Here is a 24,221-nt window from a genome sequence, read left to right as displayed (position 1 = left end):
AGTAGCCTAACATTTTTATGGACTCTGCTGGTCTGTCTGACCAGTTAGGATTTGCCATTAGTTGTTCCTTGTCTCTTGTTTCTCTCTCATTGTGCCGTTCCTGTAGAGTTTAGGCTAGTTTCACATTTGTGTTCGAATCCGCAGCGTTTAATCCACATCTGCAAGTGCAGGAAAAAACGCATAGAAACACGTACAAACGCAGCGTTTTTTTTAGACTCATGCGGGAACGCATACGGTTAATAAAATGCCGCGTTTTCACGCTTTTCCATGCGTTTTGTCATGCGTTTGCGGTTTTTGTGCGCATGGTGGAAAATGTTACAGGGGAAAAATCTAGATAACCAGACACCGCCAATGGGACTACAGAGGGCGTGTATTATGGGATATCTTTATATAGACCCTAGGACTGCTGATATCTTAACAATGTGCTACTCTATCCTGTGTCATGATGGATCTTCGCATGAATAGCTTTTATTTCAACCTGGATTTAAGCATCAAGCTGTTTCTTGCCTGTGCGTTTGCTTGTGAGCAAGACAGAAATCGCGAAAGACGGAGAAGGGCACGGCGTAGGCGTTTTTGGCGACACCCCATTATCGAACTACGTGAGAGCCGTGGAGCCTTTCACATGCTATATGGCGAGCTTAATGCCAACCCGGACAAATTCCCGGAATATACCAGGATGTCGCAAGACTCTTCTTGGGATTTGCTTAGTCGTGTCCAAGGAGCTATCCGGAGACAGGACACCCAGCTCCGTAGAGCGATTCCAGCAGAGGAACATCTGCTGGTTACATTAAGGTATGGAACAATTCTAAACAAATGCCAGTCATAATTTTGGTTGGTCTGACATGGATTCTTTGTATTTTCCTTTATGTCTTTAGCAAAACAACACCATAAATGGAATTGATTGTAAATTATTTTTTATTTATTAAATTACAGATTTCTGGCAACCGGAGAGAGCTTATCATCCCTCCACTTCCAATACTGGCTTGGAATCTCCACCCTGTCCGGAATAGTTGCAGACACCTGCCGAGCTTTGTGGAATGTTCTCCGGGATGAGCTTATACCCCTACCCACCGAGGACATGTGGATGGGAATTGCAGAGAAATTCTGGAGTGTGTGTGATTTTCCCAACTGTTTGGGTGCGGTGGATAGATAGCATATCCGCATTATCAAACCAGCCAGAACAGGATCGGAGTACTTCAACTATAAAAAATACTTTTCTGTTGTGCTCATGGCAATAGCAGATGCGGACTGTCGCTTCATCGCCGTGGACATTGGAGCTTTTGGCCGTGGCAACAATTCCCAGACTTTCAAGAACTCGGATATGGGCCGACGTGTGTATGGCAAAAATTTTAATTTTCCCCGGCCTCTGCCCAACAGTCAAGGTCCACCAATGCCATTTGTTATGGTTGGGGATGAGGCCTTTCAGATGTGTGAAAACCTACTGAAGCCATATTCCAGTCGGGACTTAAACCACACTAAAAGGATCTTTAACTACAGACTGACCAGGGCCCGAAGAACAGTAGAGTGTACCTTTGGGATTGTAGTCTCAAAATGGGGTATTCTTGCAACAGCCATTAATCTAAAAATGGAGACAGTCGATGAGGTGGTCAAAGCCTGTGTGGTTCTCCACAATTGCATAATGGCTAAGGAGCAACCCAACATTGAACTGGGTGAACCAGTCGCAAACCCATTGCCAGATTACCAGCATCACCCGCTTTGGTCAACTGCTGAAGTTGGCCACATGCGGGACCAATTTGCTGCCTTTTTTTATTCTGATATTGGACGTGTGTCATGGCAGGACAATATTGTGTAAATGTCCTGTTGGGTTTTGGTCTACACCAGTTATGTTTTAAATGTTACTAATATTTGTTGTCAATAAACTTTATTTTTTTGGTATCTTGACCGTGTCTCCTATGTATTTCCTCTACAAACCACTTAGGTTGTGGTAAGGTTGTTGACGTCATTGCGTCCTGATTCTGTTCTGCAGTATCTATTGGACGCAGACTGAAGAGACGATGGCTGTTTAATACAAAACAGATCTATACTCATCATGTCAGGTGTCAGAAATAATGAATTCATGATGCACATATAACAGCCTCATGAATTCACTATTTCTGACACATGTCCAGGTGAGCATAGATATGCCTTGTATGACCGCCATCGTCCCTTCACTTTGTGTGAAATAGATTACGTACACAAAAGAGAAAATGGAGGTTATACAAGGCAGTTCTCTACTCATCAGGTCAGGTGTCATAACTAAGGAGTTTTTGGACACATGACCTGTTGAGTATAGTTCTGCATTGTATTGCCGCCATTTTCTCTTCAGTCTGCAACACTAGTCACAGACTAAGCAGAAGGAAGAGATTATGGAGAAAATGCAAGTATACATTTTTTGGCCCACCTCATATCTCTATACTAAAGACACACAAAGCGGACGACGCAGGGATGGCAGGAGAAGGGGCAATTAAATTACTGGGGTCTGGCAGATCAGGGATGGGGCTTGACGCATGAGAGGGCTGAGACACACTGGAAGGGTGAGACAAACCTGACATTACAGACACATTGGGAGGTGAGGGGGGAGGAATAGAAATAGTCCACTGTTTTTTTTTCTCCCCTTTTTGGGATCGGCGCTGTGGTCGGGAGAGCCTCGGCGGGCTCATTTCTTGCGGCCTGGTCATAGTGGCCGAACTGTCAGTGTCTTTGTCCTGCTGCTGCATGGTTGCGGTAGGAGGTTGGAAGGCCATGCCAGCGTCCTGCTGCATCGTAGTGGCGGAACGGAAGGCCATGCCAGGGTCCTGTTGCATCGTGGTGGCAGAGGGAAGGCCATGCCAGGTTCCTGCTGCATCGTGGTGGCGGAGCGGAAGGCCATGCCAGGGTCCTGCTGCATTGTGGTGGCGGAGCGGAAGGCCATGCCAGGGTTCTGCTGCTGCATGGTGGTGTCAGTGGAGGAGGTCCAAGCAGGAGCAGCACTTGTCATGGTGGTGGCGGTGGGCTGTCCTACAGCACTCGGCATGGTGGTGGTGCAGTAGTGGTGTCCGGCAGTGCTTGGAATGGAGGTGGCCGTGCAGTGGTATGCAGCAGAGGTCGGCATTGAGGTTAATCGTGACAGTGAAGGCACAGGTGGATATGCCGCCACTGTCTGCTGAAAATACCGACTCTGCTGCATAGCCTGCACGTAAGCAGCATTGCAGGCCTGTATGACACTAATCTGAAGATCAGGAGTAAGGTGTTCCGACATGCCCTGTTCAGTTTGATTAAAAAAATGATGTGCTGGCCTCTGGAGGTCGGCTTTTACTTGTTCAAGGCTTTTGGTGACCTCCTGGATACGTGTATTCATATGGCTAATGGCAGTATCCAGGCGGTCACCCAATGCCTTGAGTCCATCGTGAAAAACTGAGCTCAAGTGCAAAAACTTGGGCATGCGTGACCTGTCCGAGGCCCTCTGCCGCTACCGGGAGGAGCCGCCCAAAAAAGGGGCAGAGGACTGGGAAAGGGGAACACCTGATGGACCAGCTTCCTGGTCTCCAGTTAGTGTGGCAGGCCCACTTGCTGCAGCGCTGCTGGATGGCTGGGACGGGTGAGTGGATGTCTGGTGAAGGACCGCTCCAGAACCTGGGTCAACAGTGCTGCTCCATGTGCTGTGAAAATGGAAAAAAAAATACCAAACATTTACAAAACGCCAACTCCTGTGGAATAGAAACATACAGATTATGGCAATACAACACAACCTAATACACCGAAAAAATACTTACGTTCTCTGGGCAAGGACTGGTCTTAATGCCAGAATGCGGTGGTATTTATATTTTCGGATCCTTGCTCCAGAACCACTAGGAACACTGCTATCTTGATGAAGGTCCTTGTTGAAGCGGTCCTTCATGGAACGCCAACGTGTTTTGACTTTGAGCACTGTTGAAAAAATGAAAAATAATGGTTAGACAATGGACTTTTGGCCGTGCTCACACAACTGTGTGTGATGAGCGAAACTCCTGAGAGTTTCTGTCATCACACACAGTTTTGTGAGCTCGGCCAAGGTCTCTGCTGCATCACACTGCATTGCAATACTTAAAAATGCATTTCGGACCCTAGTTGGGGCGTTGTCCCAGCCATCCCACATCGCTTTGGCCACCTCATTCCATAGCTGCCGGATCGTCATGTTGTCCGAGTGCTGCGGAACCCGGGTGTCCCACAACGGGACTAGCTCATGGACCAGGGAGATGAGGATATCGTTGTCAATGAGGTCCTCATCCCATTCTGGAACCTAAAAAATAAATTAAGACATTAAGGTTGGAGACATTAACATAAGGAAAAGAAAGAAAACAGAGGCAGGGAAATGGCATGAATAATGAGTCATGATAAAACAGGAGTCCAGAAGAAAAATGTAAAGAAAGAGGAAAGTAAAGAAAGGAAGATTCAAGAATACTAAAGTGAGGATACAATAAACAGTCAGCCAGGTATACTTACACGCTGCCGCCTTGCCACCCGACCGTGAACCCGCTGCTCCTGCTCAGCCTCTGCCGCAGTGGAAGAAATGCTCTAAAAAAAGGGAAGAAAAATTGTCACATGTGTAGATGTGACAGTGAATACTTATCAGTCTGAGGAGTTGAGTACTGACTTCACTGACATGTTCGGCTTGTGAATGCCCAGGACGTTGCTCCTCATCAGAAGAAGATGAGATTCTGATGCATGCAGAAAGAAAGAAATTGCAGAAATTAGGGCATGTAGAGATGGAAAATAGAAAATAAAGGTATTGGCTAGGATATATTCGCATTGTTCAGAGTCTTGTTTCCTCAAAGGTGCTTTCGTCTTTCTGGTCTGGTTCTGTCTGCTGAGTAGTGTCTTGCAAATGTCCACTCCCTCCCTTTATCACTTTGTATGTGGGGGTGGCTAATCAGTATCCAGACATGTTTTCCTGTGGTGCAACGCATGCGTTCACAAACGCATGTGCTTGCGGCCGCATGTGTTCACATAGACAGCAATGCTTTTTTTTGCCGCATTCCATTCGCTAACAACCGCATATGTTTCTAGGTGGCAAATTGACGCCTCTAAAATTACTACATGTAGCGTTTACCGCGCCAAACCGCAGACGACGAAACGACGCATGCGTCGTCAAACGCGGCAAAACGCAATCAAACGCAGACACATGCGTCCCTAATGTTAGAGATAGAAATACACAACGCATGCGGATAATTGCGGAAGAAACGCTGCGGACACAACCGCAAATGTGAAACCGGCCTTAGCCAGTATTAGCCCTTATGAGGTATTGGGTGTGTCACCATATCAATAGCCCAGGGCAACTTCTCTAGGCAGGGAATGGCGAAAGTACTGTGTTTTGCACACCCCCACAGTAGTAATAAATCTCCTTGTCGTCAGCCAAAAGCCCTTTGTGGTAACTGTATGGGCCCCAGACAACTGGTCAGTGTAGCCCCTCATGCAGTCTGCATTGCTCAGGTTCCACTGGAGCAAGAACCAAAGTGGGGCACATTCACTAACATCAATGGTATCCAACCTCACTAAGTTGTTTATATGGATTTTGGATATGCTGGGTTGCTTAACACCACAGGCTACACCAGGTCCCAAGGCTTTTGAAGAAACATTAGTTTGTGAAGGATCTTGTGGCAGATCCTTAAAACATCTGAGGTCTGACCCCAGGCACCCTCCACTACATCACTCAGATGTTTTGTCCGGAGTGAATGACTTTTCTGAGGGAGAGGTTCCACAATTGGAATTAGTTGAGAAACAGGCATCCAAGCTGTCTTCCATGGTCGACAGCCTTATTACAGCTATAAAGGAGACTCTGAATGTGACTGTCTCTGACCTTTCTTCCTGTTGGGAGACCATTTCCTTTTGGCATACTTTGCGTAATCCATAACTTTTAATGGAATAGAGCTATCTGGACAGGAGTTTCTTCAAACCAAAACATTTAGACATTATGTATTCCTTCCTGGAAGATACACTGGAAAAATAATTTTGTTTGTTGTGGACCTGCTATTTTTTCATCGTGTGAAACATGTGACATTACCTCTTTTCAGATGGAGTTTAGATCTATGACATGCAAAATCAGAAAATTGAATAGTTTGCCAAATCTTCTTTTAAAGAGGCTGGTTCAGCTCTAAGTCAGACTGGTTTGCTATTTGCCAGATTAGTAAGTTCACATCAGCTGAGTCAAAATTGCGATATTCTGTGTGGCACCTCATATCGGGATTTAGTAGATCTAACTCAACAGATCTCTGAAGCAGGCTGATATCCATGCTACTTCCGATGCTTTCTGGCTCCTCGTCTCTCTTTGGCTATCCTTAGCACTTTATGACTCGAATGTATGGTTTAAAAAATGTCCCGAATGTCCCTACCCTTTTACAGGCTTTCTCCTATTTGGTAAATGACTGGATAAAATTATCTCGGCAGGGACAGGCGAAAATTGTACTCGCCTTTTTCAAAACAAGTACGGTACATCTGTTCCAGCTCTCAGAAGACAGCCAGAACACGTTGCTGCTCATTACACCACCAGCCCAATTTACAAAAAACATGAAAGTCAAAAGCAGAAAAAGAGACGTTCCTTTGCCCCACCGGTTATCCTGCCATCAGACCTCAGTCTTCCTCAGCTAAGGGTCTGTTTAGGCGGACCAAAGCAAACCATGTATTAGATCACTCAATGCTCATAGACTGCCATAGTTTTCAACAGTGCAAGTCCTGTTTTTTTTTTTTGTTTTTAAGTTCTGTCATCGGGTGATCGGCAACCTGTTTACACGGAAGGATAATCATTAGTGATGAGCGAATATACTCGTTTCTCGAGATTTCTCGAGCACTCTCGGGTGTCCTCTGAGTATTTTTTAGTGCTCAGAGATTTAGTTTTCATCACCGCAGCTGAATGATTTACATCTGTTAGCCAGCATAATACATGTGGAGGTTGCGTGGTTGCTAGGGAATCCCCACATGTAATCAAGCTGGCTAACAGATGTAAATTATTTAACTGAGGTGAGGAAAACTAAATCTCCGAGCACTAAAAAATACTCGGAGGTCACCCGAGCGTGCTTGGGAAATCTCGAGTAACGAGTATATTCGCTCATCACTAGTAATCATAAAACGAGTATTTTTAAGAACATTTGATCACAATTAAGTTCTAGTGTAAATGCAGTATAAGTGCACCTCAGCGTGAAGGGCGACCACAACCTGACCAGATCAGGATGCGGAGATGGCTGATTCTCTGTGCAAAATACTCAAGGTGGTTTCCACAGGCTTTGAGGTTGAATTTTCTTCCAAGCCCCAAAGAGATTCTTTCACACAACACATCTGATATCTTCAAACCGTGACATCTCTTTCTTTCATGCATTCTTGTCTTTGTCAAAAGAGTGGGTGAAAGGGCCCATTCTGTAGTCAGAAGTTTTCCACAGTATTTATTCAGATCCTCTTGTTGTTCCCAAAAATGATATCTGTGTACCCCTGTTTTGGATCTTAATTGGATCAACTGCTAAGTAAGGGTTCAACGTGTCTGGATGCAAACTCTGACAGTAATCACATTGCTGGAACAGGGAGAATTTGTTATCCATAGACCTCAAGTAAGCATACCTTAAAGGGAACCTGTCACCCCTCCCCCCCCCTCCCCCCCCCCCAGGCTTTAGAAACTAAAAGAGCCACCTTGTGCAGCAGTAATGCTGCACTCTGACAAGGTGGCTCTTTTAGTTATTGGTGCTGTAAATGCCGAAATAATGCGTTTTGTAATTTCTCCAAAATACCTGTCTTCAGTCAAGAAGCCAGGTCTTTCCCTCCCTGCTGCACATGCCACACAGCTGTCACTCAACTGTCTTCTCGGCGCCAGGCGCCGCCTCCTCGGCGCTGTTTTCAAATAATCCGGCGCCTGCGCTCTTTTGTCCTGCCTGGGGCAGGCGCAGTGAGCGCTGCCCGTCTGACCTCTTATGCAGTCTTGCAGACTGCGCCTGTGCGGCCGCCCTGCTTGTGAATCCCAGCCCCGCAATGTGAATAAATCATAAGACACTGCAGGGCTGGGATTCACAAGCAGGGCGGCCGCACAGGTGCAGTCAGCGAGACTGCATATGAGGTCAGACGGGCAGCGCTCACTGCGCCTGCCCCAGGCAGGACAAAAGAGCGCAGGCGCCGGATGATTTGAAAACAGCAGTGAGGAGGTGGCGCCCGGCGCCGAGAAGACAGTTGAGTGACAGCTGTGTGGCATGTGCAGCAGGGAGGGAAAGACCTGGCTTCTTGACTGAAGACAGGTATTTTGGTGTTGTAGCCATTCCTTATCTGCACAACTTCATGATAAAAGCCCTGTCCAGGGTGGAGTGGACAACCTGCAGAGCCTTCACTTTGCTTTGGATGACCTGAGCCACTTCAGTTGGATAATCAACTATCCAATATTGTCTCTCTCCCCTTCTCAAAGTCTAGCATTTTTGAGCATGTGCTTTGACACAACTAAGGTCAGGTTGTTCCAACGGAAATATTCAACACCCTGCAACAGCAAGTGTTGTCTCTTCAGGGACACAGACACCATCTCAATTTTGACAATGCATACCAGCCTTAGGACTCAGTTTCATCTATGGAAGCAAAACCATATGCCTAATTTCATTATTGCATATCTCAGGTTAAGTGTTCCTCAATGAGTTATTACTCTCACCATCACCATCCGTTGGAGAACATCACACCCACAGAATGGTATCTTTTACTACAGTTGTGCCTGTCCTCTACAAGAGGGTCTTCCTTCTAAGGTTCTGTTTTGGTTATGTTATACTAGCCTGTTTATTCTGAAATGTGTTTTTTTATTTGTCGCATTTCTAACTACAAACTGAAACGCTGGCTGCCTGCAGGAGGGGTATAACTGGTGCAAGGAGCAAACACTTAAGTACTTAGTGCGTCTGTTTTCTTGCTTTTTGATTACTATCAGCTCACACCACCAGCTGTAATCCCTCAGACCAGTCAGCGTTCTATTAAGCCACTACAGAATGCGGTGCTCGTAGAAAACAGGTGAAAGTTCTGCAGAAACAAAATATGAAAGAATACGAGCACTCACCATTCATGCAAAAAGTGTCCATCCTTTATTGAGGCTTCATAGTAAAAAAGCAGGACATAGCAGGGAGAACCTGTGGTTCCCAACGACGACGGCCGTTTCGCTCTCCTGATCTTCTACAGTACTTAGTGTTCACCTCTTAGTGGCACCCAGTTTTAAGCCATGGTCCTGTGGCCCCCGATACTTTGCACGAGAAAAAGCTGTTATAGATGAGAACAAAAAGCCAATAATTGCTATAGTATTTCCTCAAAACAGTTGATTTCCCACAGGTTTAAATAAATAAAATGATTTGATTTGTCGCTAATAACTTAACATAATGTAGAGTAGGTTTGCATATCTTTCTTGATAGTTCTCATAAGGGCTTTATCACACCAGTACATAATAGTTTTTTTATTATTATTATTAGCTCTGTGGTATGATTAGTTAGACATGGGGAAGTTATTTATTGTAATGTGGTACCAATGTTCCCATATGCTATGAATAAGGCCAGATTCAATTCACCGTCCCTGTGTCATGGACCTCATAGTGATGCGCACGGTTCTCTTTCTCATGGACTGAGTACAGTCCGCAATGCACAGATTAGCAGCTGCTCTCCTGATCAGAAGTTGGCAGGTCCATGTATCACAGAACATGACACCCAGATGTGTGAATGGAGCCTCAGATCAGTTTTAGACATCTGTGTTCTGTGCGGTCTGTACCTGGACCGCAATTCATAAACTTGCCCGTGGTCTGCTGGCCTACAAGGCTGACGGGAGTATGAGGCTGCCAAGTTCAGGTCAGGAGATGTGTGGTTAGTCCATGCATGCAAGTACAGGCCGTGAAATACACATGTAATTTGTGAAAGCGGCCTAAGGATTGCATCTAGATCACATAGGCAAATATGAAATATCTTTTTAAAGATGTTTTATTCTTTGTTAATGCAAAATAAAAGCTTAGATTTTCTGATATTCTGGAGAGTTGAATTTTATACAATATATGCCATTCAGGGTAATCTTGGCTGTTTCCACTCATCAGTAAGACACAAATTTGCAAATAAAATTAACCAACTCTTCCATTTCTGTTTGACGAATGTTTTATGATTTCTTTGTATTGACTGATGTGTGTATACAGACAGTACTTAAGCTGGGCATACAATAGTAACATGCTGGATGCATATGTGCGGGATTTTTAGCCGAATTCAAGATACAAAGAGAGAAGACAGAACAGTTTTACATTCACTCCTGACTTAGGCTCAAAAAACGTTCACAAAAACTGCCTATCTGATACCGTCCATGCACATATGACCCTGATTGGTGCAGGCAACACCTTCTTATGCTGCCAGTCCTGTATTCTCAGGTGACCATGGATATTCATGAACTGCACTCAGTCATTGCCCGGCCCCTATATTTATTATTTATATTATTGCAGATATCTTTATATTAAAACTAAATGTAACCTTCCTATCTCTAGATATCACAGATCCAGAACCTGAAAGATCTGAAAAGGAAAAATGCAAAGGTAAATATATTAATTGTAAAGTCAGTTTCCTTGTGTTAATATGCATCACCATTTTTGTCATATACTGTATAAATGCAGATAAAATAATCCACACACTGTAAATTACTGCTTTCTTCTCATAACTCTATGTAAGGTAGTAGGAAGCACTGCTGCTGTCACACAGTTAATATAACAACATCTATGTTGTGACCTTTCCTCTTTTTCATTGTGTTTTTATTAGCTATTGTGCATTTTTTATGATATCAGTAAAATCATACGTAATATGCCAGAAAGACATTTCCACAGACTTACGCAACAAGGTGATTTTTTTTTTAAAGGGGTTGTTCAGTATAAACCAGGATCAGTGATAACTTACTGATCAGTGGGGGACCGACCAATGGAACCTGCATTGATTGGCAGAACAGGCCATTTTTATTACCGGCAGCGCACTGGGGCTGCCGGTAAAAGCAGACTGCAGCAATCGGCAACCTCATAAGGAATAAATGGAGCAGCAGTCGAGCATGTGCACTGCTGCTCCATTATACCAGGAATTAAAGTGCCCTGTTCTGCCACTCGGATCAATAAGTTTATTACTAGGGATGAGCAGACCCATGGGAGTCGAGGTTTCGACCAAACTTTAGTCCAAAGTTTAGTTTTGGTTCCAGAACTGTACCTGAACTTTAACCAGAACCCGAAACCTATAGAAATCAATGGTGACTGGAACTTTGGAGTTGAAAAATATCTGTCTCTCTCTCTTCAGCATCTACAGTCATGGCCAAAAGTATTGACACCTCTGCAATTCTGTCAGATAATACTCATTTTCTTCCTGAAAATGATTGCAATCACAAATTCTTTGGTATTATTATCTTCATTTAATTTGTCTTAAATGAAAAAAATACAAAAGAGAATGAAGCAAAAAGCAAAACATTGATCATTTCACACAAAACTCCAAAAATGGGCCAGACAAAAGTATTGGCACCCTCAGCCTAATACTTGGTTGCACAACCTTTAGCCAAAATAACTGCGACCAACCGCTTCCGGTAACCATCAATGAGTTTCTTACATTGCTCTGCTGGAATTTTAGACCATTCTTCTTTGGCAAACTGCTCCAGGTCCCTGATATTTGAAGGGTGCCTTCTCCAAACTGCCATTTTTAGATCTCTCCACAGGTGTTCTATGGGATTCAGGTCTGGACTCATTGCTGGCCACCTTAAAAGTCTCCAGTGCTTTCTCTCAAACCATTTTCTAGTGCTTTTTGAAGTGTGTTTTGGGTCATTGTCCTGCTGGAAGACCCATGACCTCTGAGGGAGACCCAGCTTTCTCACACTGGGCCCTACATTATGCTGCAAAATTTGTCGGTAGTCTTCAGACTTCATAATGCCATGCACTCGGTCAAGCAGTCCAGTGCCAAAGGCAGCAAAGCAACCCCAAAACATCAGGGAACCTCCGCCATGTTTGACTGTAGGGACCGTGTTCTTTTCTTTGAATGCCTCTTTTTTTCTCCTGTAAACTCTATGTTGACACCTTTGCCCAAAAAGCTCTACTTTTGTCTCATCTGACCAGAGAACATTCTTCCAAAACTTTTTAGGCTTTTTCAGGTAAGTTTTGGCAAACTCCAGCTTGGCTTTTTTATGTCTCGGGGTAAGAAGTGGGGTCTTCTTGGGTCTCCTACCATACAGTCCCTTTTCATTCAGATGCCGACGTATAGTACGGGTTGACACTGTCTTACCCTCGGACTGCAGGGCAGCTTGAACTTGTTTGCATGTTAGTCGAGGTTCTTTATCCAACATCCGCACAATCTTGCGTTGAAATCTCTTGTCAATTTTTCTTTTCCGTCTACATCTAGGGAGGTTAGCCACAGTGCCATGGGCTTTAAACTTCTTGATGACACTGTGCACGGAAGACACAGGAACATTCAGGTCTTTGGAGATGGACTTGTAGCCTTGAGATTGCTCATGCTTCCTCACAATTTGGTTTCTCAAGTCCTCAGACAGTTCTTTGGTCTTTTCTTTTTTCCATGCTCAATGTGGTACACACAAAGACACAGGACAGCAGTTGAGTCAACTTTAATCCATGTCAACTGGCTGCAAGTGTGATTTACTTATTGCCAACACCTGTTAGATGCCACAGGTAAGTTACAGGTGCTGTTAATTACACAAATTAGAGAAGCATCACATGATTTTTCGAACAGTGCCAATACTTTTGTCCACCCCCTTTTTTGGGTTTGGTGTGGAATTATTTCCAATTAGGCTTTAGGACAAATCTTTTTGTGTTTTTTCATTTAAGACAAATTAAATGAAGATAATAATACCAAATCATTTGTGTTTGCAATCATTTTCAGGAAGAAAATGAGTATTATCTGACAGAATTGCAGGGGTGTCAATACTTTTGGCCATGACTGTATCTCTCTCTTCAGCATCTCTCTCATTCCTCAGCATCTCTCCTTCTTGAGCATCTCTTTCTTGAGCATCTCTTTCTTGAGCATCTCTTTCTTGAGCATCTCTTTCTTGAGCATCTCTTTCTTGAGCGTCTCTTTCTTGAGCGTCTCTTTCTTGAGCGTCTCTTTCTTGAGCGTCTCTTTCTTGAGCGTCTCTTTGTTGAGCGTCTTTCTTGAGCGTCTTTCTTGAGCGTCTTTCTTGAGCGTCTTTCTTGAGCGTCTTTCTTGAGCGTCTCTTTCTTGAGCGTCTCGATCTTGAGCGTCTTTCTTGAGCGTCTCTTTCTTGAGCGTCTCTTTCTTGAGCGTCTTTCTTGAGCGTCTCTTTCTTGAGCGTCTCGATCTTGAGCGTCTCTCTCGATCTTGAGCGTCTCTCTCGATCTTGAGCGTCTCTCTCGATCTTGAGCGTCTCTCGATCTTGAGCGTCTCTCTCGATCTTGAGCGTCTCTCTCGATCTTGAGCGTCTCTCTCTCTTCAGCGTCTCTCTCGATCTTCAGCGTCTCTCTCTCTCTTCAGCGTCTCTCTCTTCAGCATCTCTCTCTCTCTTCAGCATCTCTCTCTCTCTTCAGCATCTCTCTCTCTTCAGCATCTCTCTCTCTCTTCAGCATCTCTCTTCAGCATCTCTCTCTTCAGCATCTCTCTCTTCAGCATCTCTCTCTCTCTCTTCAGCATCTCTCTCTCTTCAGCATCTCTCTCTCTCTTCAGCGTCTCTCTCTCTTCAGCGTCTCTCTCTCTTCAGCGTCTCTCTCTCTCTTCAGCTTCTCTCTCTCTTCAGCATCTCTCTCTCTCTTCAGCATCTCTCTCTCTCTTCAGCATCTCTCTCTCTCTTCAGCATCTCTCTCTTCAGCATCTCTCTCTTCAGCATCTCTCTCTTCAGCATCTCTCTCTCTCTCTCTTCAGCATCTCTCTCTCTTCAGCATCTCTCTCTCTTCAGCATCTCTCTCTCTCTTCAGCATCTCTCTCTCTCTTCAGCATCTCTCTCTCTCTTCAGCATCTCTCTCTCTTCAGCATCTCTCTCTCTTCAGCATCTCTCTCTCTCTTCAGCATCTCTCTCTCTCTTCAGCATCTCTCTCTCTCTTCAGCATCTCTCTCTCTTCAGCATCTCTCTCTCTTCAGCATCTCTCTCTCTCTTCAGCATCTCTCTCTCTCTTCAGCATCTCTCTCTCTCTCTTCAGCATCTCTCTCTCTCTTCAGCATCTCTCTCTCTCTCTTCAGCATCTCTCTCTCTCTCTTCAGCATCTCTCTCTCTCTTCAGCATCTCTCTCTCTCTCTTCAGCATCTCTCTCTCTCTTCAGCATCTCTCTCTCTCTTCAGCATCTCTCTCTCTCTTCAGCATCTCTCTCTCTCTTCAGCATCTCTCTCTCTCTCTTCAGCATCTCTCTCTCTCTTCAGCATCTCTCTCTCTCTTCAGCATCTCTCTCTCTCTCTCTTCAGCATCTCTCTCTCTCTCTTCAGCATCTCTCTCTCTCTCTTCAGCATCTCTCTCTCTCTCTTCAGCATCTCTCTCTCTCTCTCTTCAGCATCTCTCTCTCTCTTCAGCATCTCTCTCTCTCTTCAGCATCTCTCTCTCTCTTCAGCATCTCTCTCTCTCTTCAGCATCTCTCTCTCTTCAGCATCTCTCTCTCTCTTCAGCATCTCTCTCTCTCTTCAGCATCTCTCTCTCTCTTCAGCATCTCTCTCTCTCTCTCTTCAGCATCTCTCTCTCTCTCTTCAGCATCTCTCTCTCTCTCTTCAGCATCTCTCTCTCTCTCTTCAGCATCTCTCTCTCTCTCTCTTCAGCATCTCTCTCTCTCTTCAGCATCTCTCTCTCTCTCTTCAGCATCTCTCTCTCTCTCTTCAGCATCTCTCTCTCTCTCTCTTCAGCATCTCTCTCTCTCTCTCTTCAGCATCTCTCTCTCTCTTCAGCATCTCTCTCTCTCTTCAGCATCTCTCTCTCTTCAGCATCTCTCTCTCTTCAGCATCTCTCTCTTCAGCATCTCTCTCTCTCTTCAGCATCTCTCTCTCTTCAGCATCTCTCTCTCTCTTCAGCATCTCTCTCTCTCTTCAGCATCTCTCTCTCTCTTCAGCATCTCTCTCTCTTCAGCATCTCTCTCTCTCTTCAGCATCTCTCTCTCTCTTCAGCATCTCTCTCTCTCTTCAGCATCTCTCTCTCTCTTCAGCATCTCTCTCTCTCTTCAGCATCTCTCTCTCTTCAGCATCTCTCTCTCTCTTCAGCATCTCTCTCTCTCTTCAGCATCTCTCTCTCTCTTCAGCATCTCTCTCTCTCTTCAGCATCTCTCTCTCTCTTCAGCATCTCTCTCTCTCTTCAGCATCTCTCTCTCTCTTCAGCATCTCTCTCTCTCTTCAGCATCTCTCTCTCTCTTCAGCATCTCTCTCTCTCTCTCTTCAGCATCTCTCTCTCTCTCTTCAGCATCTCTCTCTCTCTCTTCAGCATCTCTCTCTCTCTCTTCAGCATATCTCTCTCTCTCTCTTCAGCATCTCTCTCTCTCTCTTCAGCATCTCTCTCTCTCTTCAGCATCTCTCTCTCTCTCTTCAGCATCTCTCTCTCTTCAGCATCTCTCTCTCTTCAGCATCTCTCTCTCTTCAGCATCTCTCTCTCTCTTCAGCATCTCTCTCTCTTCAGCATCTCTCTCTCTCTTCAGCATCTCTCTCTCTCTCTTCAGCATCTCTCTCTCTCTCTTCAGCATCTCTCTCTCTCTCTTCAGCATCTCTCTCTCTCTCTTCAGCATCTCTCTCTCTCTCTTCAGCATCTCTCTCTCTCTCTTCAGCATCTCTCTCTCTCTCTTCAGCATCTCTCTCTCTTCAGCATCTCTCTCTCTTCAGCATCTCTCTCTCTCTCTTCAGCATCTCTCTCTCTCTTCAGCATCTCTCTCTTCAGCATCTCTCTCTCTTCAGCATCTCTCTTCAGCATCTCTCTCTCTCTTCAGCATCTCTCTCTCTCTTCATCATCTCTCTCTCTCTTCAGCATCTCTCTCTCTCTTCAGCATCTCTCTCTCTCTCTTCAGCATCTCTCTCTCTCTCTTCAGCATCTCTCTCTTCAGCATCTCTCTCTCTTCAGCATCTCTCTTCAGCATCTCTCTCTCTCTTCAGCATCTCTCTCTCTTCATCATCTCTCTCTCTCTTCAGCATCTCTCTCTCTTCAGCATCTCTCTCTCTTCAGCATCTCTCTCTCTCTCTTCAGCATCTCTCTTCAGCATCTCTCTCTTCAGCATCTCTCTCTCTCTCTTCAGCATCTCTCTTCAGCATCTCTCTCTCTTCAGCATCTCTCTCTCTCTTCAGCATCTCTCTCTTCAGCATCTCTCTCTTCAGCATCTCTCTCTCTTCAACATCTCTCTCTCTTCAGCATCTCTCTCTCTCTTCAGCATCTCTCTCTCTTCAGCATCTCTCTTCAGCATCTCTCTCTCTTCAGCATCTCTCTCTCTTCAGCCTCTCTCTTCAGCGTCTCTCTCTCTTCATTGTCTCTCTTTTCAGCGTCTCTCTCTCTTCAGCATCTCTCTCTCTCTTCAGCATCTCTCTTCAGCGTCTCTCTCTTCAGCGTCTCTCTCTTCAGCGTCTCTCTCTCTTCAGCGTCTCTCTCTCTTCAGCATCTCTCTCTCTCTTCAGCATCTCTCTCTCTTCAGCATCTCTCTCTTCAGCATCTCCCTCTCTCTTCAGCATCTCTCTCTTCAGCATCTCTCTCTCTTCAGCATCTCTCTCTCTCTTCAGCATCTCTCTCTCTCTTCAGCATCTCTCTCTCTCTTCAGCATCTCTCTCTCTCTCTTCAGCATCTCTCTCTCTCTTCAGCATCTCTCTTCAGCATCTCTCTCTCTTCAGCATCTCTCTCTTCAGCATCTCTCTCTCTTCAGCATCTCTCTCTCTCCAGCATCTCTCTCTCTCTTCAGCATCTCTCTCTCTCTCTTCAGCATCTCTCTCTCTCTTCAGCATCTCTCTCTCTTCAGCATCTCTCTCTCTCTTCAGCATCTCTCTCTCTCTTCAGCATCTCCCTCTCTTCAGCATCTCCCTCTCTTCAGCATCTCTCTCTTCAGCACAGCATCTCTCTCTCTTCAGCATCTCTCTTCAGCATCTCTATCTCTCTTCAGCATCTCTCTCTCTTCAGCATCTCTCTCTTCAGCATCTCCCTCTCTTCAGCATCTCTCTCTTCAGCACAGCATCTCTCTCTCTTCAGCATCTCTCTTCAGCATCTCTATCTCTCTTCAGCATCTCTCTCTCTTCAGCATCTCTCTCTTCAGCATCTCTCTTCAGCATCTCTCTCTTCAGCATCTCTCTTCAGCATCTCTCTCTCTTCAGCATCTCTCTCTCTCTTCAGCATCTCTCTCTCTCTTCAGCATCTCTCTCTTCAGCATCTCTCTTCAGCATCTCTCTCGCTCTTCAGCATCCCTCTCTCTTCAGCATCTCTCTTCAACATCTCTCTCTCTTCAGCATCTCTCTCTCTTCAGCCTCTCTCTTCAGCGTCTCTCTCTCTTCATTGTCTCTCTTTTCAGCGTCTCTCTCTCTTCAGCATCTCTCTCTCTCTTCAGCATCTCTCTTCAGCGTCTCTCTCTTCAGCGTCTCTCTCTTCAGCATCTCTCTCTCTCTTCAGCATCTCTCTCTCTCTTCAGCATCCCTCTCTCTTCAGCATCTCTCTTCAGCATCTCTCTTCAGCATCTCTCTCTCTTCAGCATCTCTCTCTCCAGCGTCTCTCTCTCTTCATTGTCTCTCTTTTCAGCGTCTCTCTCTTCAGCATCTCTCTCTCTCTTCAGCATCTCTCTCTCTCTTCAGCATCTCTCTCTCTTCAGCATCTCTCTCTCTTCAGCATCTCTCTCTCTTCAGCATCTCTCTCTCTTCAGCATCTCTCTCTCTTCAGCATCTCTCTCTTCAGCATCTCTCTTCAGCATCTCTCTTCAGCATCTCTCTTCAGCATCTCTCTCTTCAGCATCTCTCTTCAGCATCTCTCTCTCTTCAGCATCTCTCTCTCTCTTCAGCATCTCTCTTCAGCATCTCTCTCTCTTCAGCATCTCTCTCTTTTCAGCATCTCTCTCTCTTCAGCATCTCTCTCTCTTCAGCATCTCTCTCTTCAGCATCTCTCTCTTCAGCATCTCTCTCTCTCTTCAGCATCCCTCTCTCTTCAGCATCTCTCTTCAGCATCTCTCTCTCTTCAGCATCTCTCTCTTCAGCCTCTCTCTTCAGCGTCTCTCTCTCTTCATTGTCTCTCTTTTCAGCGTCTCTCTCTTCAGCATCTCTCTCTCTCTTCAGCATCTCTCTTCAGCATCTCTCTTCAGCGTCTCTCTCTTCAGCATCTCTCTCTCTTCAGCATCCCTCTCTCTTCAGCATCTCTCTTCAGCATCTCTCTCTCTCTTCAGCATCTCTCTCTCTTCAGCCTCTCTTCAGCGTCTCTCTCTCTTCATTGTCTCTCTTTTCAGCGTCTCTCTCTCTTCAGCATCTCTCTCTCTCTTCAGCATCTCTCTCTCTTCAGCATCTCTCTCTCTCTTCAGCATCTCTCTCTCTTCAGCATCTCTCTCTCTCTTCAGCATCTCTCTCTCTCTTCAGCATCTCTCTCTCTCTTCAGCATCTCTCTCTCTTCAGCATCTCTCTCTCTTCAGCATCTCTCTCTCTCTTCAGCATCTCTCTCTTCAGCATCTCTCTTCAGCATCTCTCTTCAGCATCTCTCTCTTCAGCATCTCTCTCTTCAGCATCTCTCTCTCTTCAGCATCTCTCTCTCTTCAGCATCTCTCTCTCTTCAGCATCTCTCTCTTCAGCATCTCTCTCTTCAGCATCTCTCTCTTCAGCATCTCTCTCTTCAGCGTCTCTCTCTCTCTTCAGCGTCTCTCTCTCTCTTCAGCGTCTCTCTCTCTCTTCAGCGTCTCTCTCTCTCTTCAGCGTCTCTCTTTCTTCAGCATCTCTCTTCAGCGTCTCTCTTCAGCATCTCTCTCTCTCTCTTCAGCATCTCTCTCTCTCTCTTCAGCATCTCTCTCTCTCTCTTCAGCATCTCTCTCTCTTCAGCATCTCTCTCTCTTCAGCATCTCTCTCTCTCTCTTCAGCATCTCTCTCTCTTCAGCATCTCTCTCTTCAGCATCTCTCTCTCTTCAGCATCTCTCTTCAGCATCTCTCTCTCTCTTCAGCATCTCTCTCTCTCTTCATCATCTCTCTCTCTCTTCAGCATCTCTCTCTCTTCAGCATCTCTCTCTCTCTCTTCAGCATCTCTCTCTCTCTCTTCAGCATCTCTCTCTTCAGCATCTCTCTCTCTTCAGCATCTCTCTTCAGCATCTCTCTCTCTCTTCAGCATCTCTCTCTCTTCATCATCTCTCTCTCTTCAGCATCTCTCTCTCTTCAGCATCTCTCTCTCTTCAGCATCTCTCTCTCTCTCTTCAGCATCTCTCTTCAGCATCTCTCTCTTCAGCATCTCTCTCTCTCTCTTCAGCATCTCTCTTCAGCATCTCTCTCTCTTCAGCATCTCTCTCTCTCTTCAGCATCTCTCTCTTCAGCATCTCTCTCTTCAGCATCTCTCTCTCTTCAACATCTCTCTCTCTTCAGCATCTCTCTCTCTCTCTTCAGCATCTCTCTCTCTTCAGCATCTCTCTTCAGCATCTCTCTCTCTTCAGCATCTCTCTCTCTTCAGCCTCTCTCTTCAGCGTCTCTCTCTCTTCATTGTCTCTCTTTTCAGCGTCTCTCTCTCTTCAGCATCTCTCTCTCTCTTCAGCATCTCTCTTCAGCGTCTCTCTCTTCAGCGTCTCTCTCTTCAGCGTCTCTCTCTCTTCAGCGTCTCTCTCTCTTCAGCGTCTCTCTCTCTTCAGCATCTCTCTCTCTCTTCAGCATCTCTCTCTCTTCAGCATCTCTCTCTTCAGCATCTCCCTCTCTCTTCAGCATCTCTCTCTTCAGCATCTCTCTCTCTTCAGCATCTCTCTCTCTCTTCAGCATCTCTCTCTCTCTTCAGCATCTCTCTCTCTCTTCAGCATCTCTCTCTCTCTCTTCAGCATCTCTCTCTCTCTTCAGCATCTCTCTTCAGCATCTCTCTCTCTTCAGCATCTCTCTCTCTTCAGCATCTCTCTCTTCAGCATCTCTCTCTCTCCAGCATCTCTCTCTCTCTTCAGCATCTCTCTCTCTCTCTTCAGCATCTCTCTCTCTCTTCAGCATCTCTCTCTCTTCAGCATCTCTCTCTCTCTTCAGCATCTCCCTCTCTTCAGCATCTCCCTCTCTTCAGCATCTCTCTCTTCAGCACAGCATCTCTCTCTCTTCAGCATCTCTCTTCAGCATCTCTATCTCTCTTCAGCATCTCTCTCTCTTCAGCATCTCTCTCTTCAGCATCTCTCTTCAGCATCTCTCTCTCTTCAGCATCTCTCTTCAGCATCTCTCTCTCTTCAGCATCTCTCTCTCTCTTCAGCATCTCTCTCTCTCTTCAGCATCTCTCTCTCTTCAGCATCTCTCTTCAGCATCTCTCTCGCTCTTCAGCATCCCTCTCTCTTCAGCATCTCTCTTCAGCATCTCTCTCTCTTCAGCATCTCTCTCTCTTCAGCCTCTCTCTTCAGCGTCTCTCTCTCTTCATTGTCTCTCTTTTCAGCGTCTCTCTCTCTTCAGCATCTCTCTCTCTCTTCAGCATCTCTCTTCAGCGTCTCTCTCTTCAGCGTCTCTCTCTTCAGCATCTCTCTCTCTCTTCAGCATCTCTCTCTCTCTTCAGCATCCCTCTCTCTTCAGCATCTCTCTTCAGCATCTCTCTTCAGCATCTCTCTCTCTTCAGCATCTCTCTCTCTTCAGCATCTCTCTTCAGCATCTCTCTTCAGCATCTCTCTCTCTTCAGCATCTCTCTCTCTTCAGCATCTCTCTCTTCAGCATCTCTCTTCAGCATCTCTCTCTCTTCAGCATCTCTCTTCAGCATCTCTCTCTCTTCAGCATCTCTCTCTCTTCAGCATCTCTCTCTCTCTTCAGCATCTCTCTCTCTTCAGCATCTCTCTTCAGCATCTCTCTCGCTCTTCAGCATCCCTCTCTCTTCAGCATCTCTCTTCAGCATCTCTCTCTCTTCAGCATCTCTCTCTCTTCAGCCTCTCTCTTCAGCGTCTCTCTCTCTTCATTGTCTCTCTTTTCAGCGTCTCTCTCTCTTCAGCATCTCTCTCTCTCTTCAGCATCTCTCTTCAGCGTCTCTCTCTTCAGCGTCTCTCTCTTCAGCATCTCTCTCTCTCTTCAGCATCTCTCTCTCTCTTCAGCATCCCTCTCTCTTCAGCATCTCTCTTCAGCATCTCTCTTCAGCATCTCTCTCTCTTCAGCATCTCTCTCTCCAGCGTCTCTCTCTCTTCATTGTCTCTCTTTTCAGCGTCTCTCTCTTCAGCATCTCTCTCTCTCTTCAGCATCTCTCTCTCTCTTCAGCATCTCTCTCTCTTCAGCATCTCTCTCTCTTCAGCATCTCTCTCTCTTCAGCATCTCTCTCTTCAGCATCTCTCTCTTCAGCATCTCTCTTCAGCATCTCTCTTCAGCATCTCTTCAGCATCTCTCTCTTCAGCATCTCTCTTCAGCATCTCTCTCTCTTCAGCATCTCTCTCTCTCTTCAGCATCTCTCTTCAGCATCTCTCTCTCTTCAGCATCTCTCTCTTTTCAGCATCTCTCTCTCTTCAGCATCTCTCTCTCTTCAGCATCTCTCTCTTCAGCATCTCTCTCTTCAGCATCTCTCTCTCTCTTCAGCATCCCTCTCTCTTCAGCATCTCTCTTCAGCATCTCTCTCTCTTCAGCATCTCTCTCTTCAGCCTCTCTCTTCAGCGTCTCTCTCTCTTCATTGTCTCTCTTTTCAGCGTCTCTCTCTTCAGCATCTCTCTCTCTCTTCAGCATCTCTCTCTTCAGCATCTCTCTTCAGCGTCTCTCTCTTCAGCATCTCTCTCTCTTCAGCATCCCTCTCTCTTCAGCATCTCTCTTCAGCATCTCTCTCTCTCTTCAGCATCTCTCTCTCTTCAGCCTCTCTTCAGCGTCTCTCTCTCTTCATTGTCTCTCTTTTCAGCGTCTCTCTCTCTTCAGCATCTCTCTCTCTCTTCAGCATCTCTCTCTCTTCAGCATCTCTCTCTCTCTTCAGCATCTCTCTCTCTTCAGCATCTCTCTCTCTCTTCAGCATCTCTCTCTCTCTTCAGCATCTCTCTCTCTTCAGCATCTCTCTCTCTTCAGCATCTCTCTCTCTCTTCAGCATCTCTCTCTTCAGCATCTCTCTTCAGCATCTCTCTTCAGCATCTCTCTTCAGCATCTCTCTCTTCAGCATCTCTCTCTTCAGCATCTCTCTCTCTCTTCAGCATCTCTCTCTCTTCAGCATCTCTCTCTCTTCAGCATCTCTCTCTTCAGCATCTCTCTCTTCAGCATCTCTCTCTTCAGCATCTCTCTCTTCAGCGTCTCTCTCTCTCTTCAGCGTCTCTCTCTCTCTTCAGCGTCTCTCTCTCTCTTCAGCGTCTCTCTCTCTCTTCAGCGTCTCTCTCTCTCTTCAGCGTCTCTCTTTCTTCAGCATCTCTCTTCAGCGTCTCTCTTCAGCATCTCTCTTCAGCGTCTCTCTCTCTTCAGCGTCTCTCTCTCTCTTCAGCGTCTCTCTCTCTCTTCAGCGTCTCTCTCTCTCTTCAGCGTCTCTCTCTTCAGCGTCTCTCTCTTCAGCGTCTCTCTCTTCAGCGTCTCTCTCTCTCTTCAGCGTCTCTCTCTTCAGCGTCTCTCTCTCTCTTCAGCGTCTCTCTCTCTCTTCAGCGTCTCTCTCTCTCTTCAGCGTCTCTCTCTCTTCAGCGTCTCTCTCTCTTCAGCATCTCTCTTCAGCATCTCTCTTCAGCATCTCTCTTCAGCATCTCTCTCTTCAGCATCTCTCTTCAGCATCTCTCTCTTCAGCATCTCTCTCTTCAGCATCTCTCTCTCTTCAGCGTCTCTCTCTCTCTTCAGCATCTCTCTTCAGCATCTCTCTTCAGCATCTCTCTTCAGCGTCTCTCTCTCTTCAGCGTCTCTCTCTCTCTTCAGCGTCTCTCTCTCTTCAGCGTCTCTCTCTCTCTTCAGCGTCTCTCTCTCTCTTCAGCGTCTCTCTCTTCAGCGTCTCTCTCTCTCTTCAGCGTCTCTCTCTCTCTTCAGCGTCTCTCTCTCTCTTCAGCGTCTCTCTCTCTTCAGCGTCTCTCTCTCTCTTCAGCGTCTCTCTCTCTCTTCAGCGTCTCTCTCTCTCTTCAGCGTCTCTCTCTCTCTTCAGCGTCTCTCTCTTTCTTCAGCATCTCTCTTCAGCATCTCTCTTCAGCATCTCTCTTCAGCGTCTCTCTTCAGCGTCTCTCTTCAGCGTCTCTCTCTCTCTTCAGCGTCTCTCTCTCTCTTCAGCGTCTCTCTCTCTCTTCAGCGTCTCTCTCTCTCTTCAGCGTCTCTCTCTCTCTTCAGCGTCTCTCTCTCTCTTCAGCGTCTCTCTCTCTCTTCAGCGTCTCTCTCTCTCTTCAGCGTCTCTCTCTCTCTTCAGCGTCTCTCTCTCTTCAGCGTCTCTCTCTCTCTTCAGCGTCTCTCTCTCTCTTCAGCGTCTCTCTCTCTCTTCAGCGTCTCTCTCTCTCTTCAGCGTCTCTCTCTCTCTTCAGCGTGTCTCTCTCTCTCTCTTCAGCGTGTCTCTCTCTCTCTCTTCAGCGTGTCTCTCTCTCTCTCTTCAGCGTGTCTCTCTCTCTCTCTTCAGCGTGTCTCTCTCTCTCTCTTCAGCGTGTCTCTCTCTCTCTCTTCAGCGTGTCTCTCTCTCTCTCTTCAGCGTGTCTCTCTCTCTCTCTTCAGCGTGTCTCTCTCTCTCTCTTCAGCGTGTCTCTCTCTCTCTCTTCAGCGTGTCTCTCTCTCTCTCTTCAGCATCTCTCTCTCTCTATAGCAGGGGTCCCCAACCTGCAACTCGGGAGCCACATGTGGCTCGCGAGCCAGTGATGTGTGGTTCTAGGCTGCCTTCCAGCTTGGTGCATTAGCACCAGGTGTAAATATTAAGAGCAGAGCTCTAAATTGTGACTTTTGTGTGTAGCCCTGTACAGAAGGGCAGATCTGAATGGGGGTGAAATGGGAAACCGTGGAGCTTGGCATAGTGCTTTAGTGTGATTTCAGTGGAAAAGCTTTGATTGTCATTATACCAGTAATGGAGGCTCTTGGTGTCACTACTGTGAGTGGGGAAGGAGCTGGTTGTGGCTTGCGACTAAAAGTATGGAGCTGTGCCTGGTGAACAGCGCCTGATGGCTTTCGTCAGGCGGCCTCGAACCTTCTAAGCAGCTGAGATGCTGAGAGTTGGGATCCCTCCTGAAGGTATTTCAATTTTAAAGTCCCAGAAAACCCTTTAAGTGTGGATGGCGTATAAATGAATATTTTCTTTTGAACCCAGGGAGA

At 46.1% G+C, this 24,221-nt stretch overlaps 1 protein-coding gene across 6 annotated transcripts in view; it reads left to right on the top strand.

The window, feature by feature from the left end:
* CENPU (centromere protein U) overlaps positions 1 to 24,221 on the top strand; it is a 226,321-nt gene that overhangs the window by 190,187 nt on the left and 11,913 nt on the right. For all 6 annotated transcript variants that reach the window (XM_069744313.1, XM_069744312.1, XM_069744311.1 and 3 more), the window contains one exon: positions 10,466 to 10,513. In XM_069744313.1, the coding sequence (XP_069600414.1) occupies positions 10,466 to 10,513 (48 nt within the window). The remainder of the gene's footprint in view (positions 1 to 10,465; positions 10,514 to 24,221) is intronic.

The sequence above is a fragment of the Ranitomeya imitator genome, chromosome 1 (assembly GCF_032444005.1).
Source record: "Ranitomeya imitator isolate aRanImi1 chromosome 1, aRanImi1.pri, whole genome shotgun sequence".
Taxonomy (NCBI): domain Eukaryota; kingdom Metazoa; phylum Chordata; class Amphibia; order Anura; family Dendrobatidae; genus Ranitomeya; species Ranitomeya imitator.
Note: the sequence above shows the minus strand (reverse complement) of the source record. Positions and strands in the feature narration are given on the sequence as shown.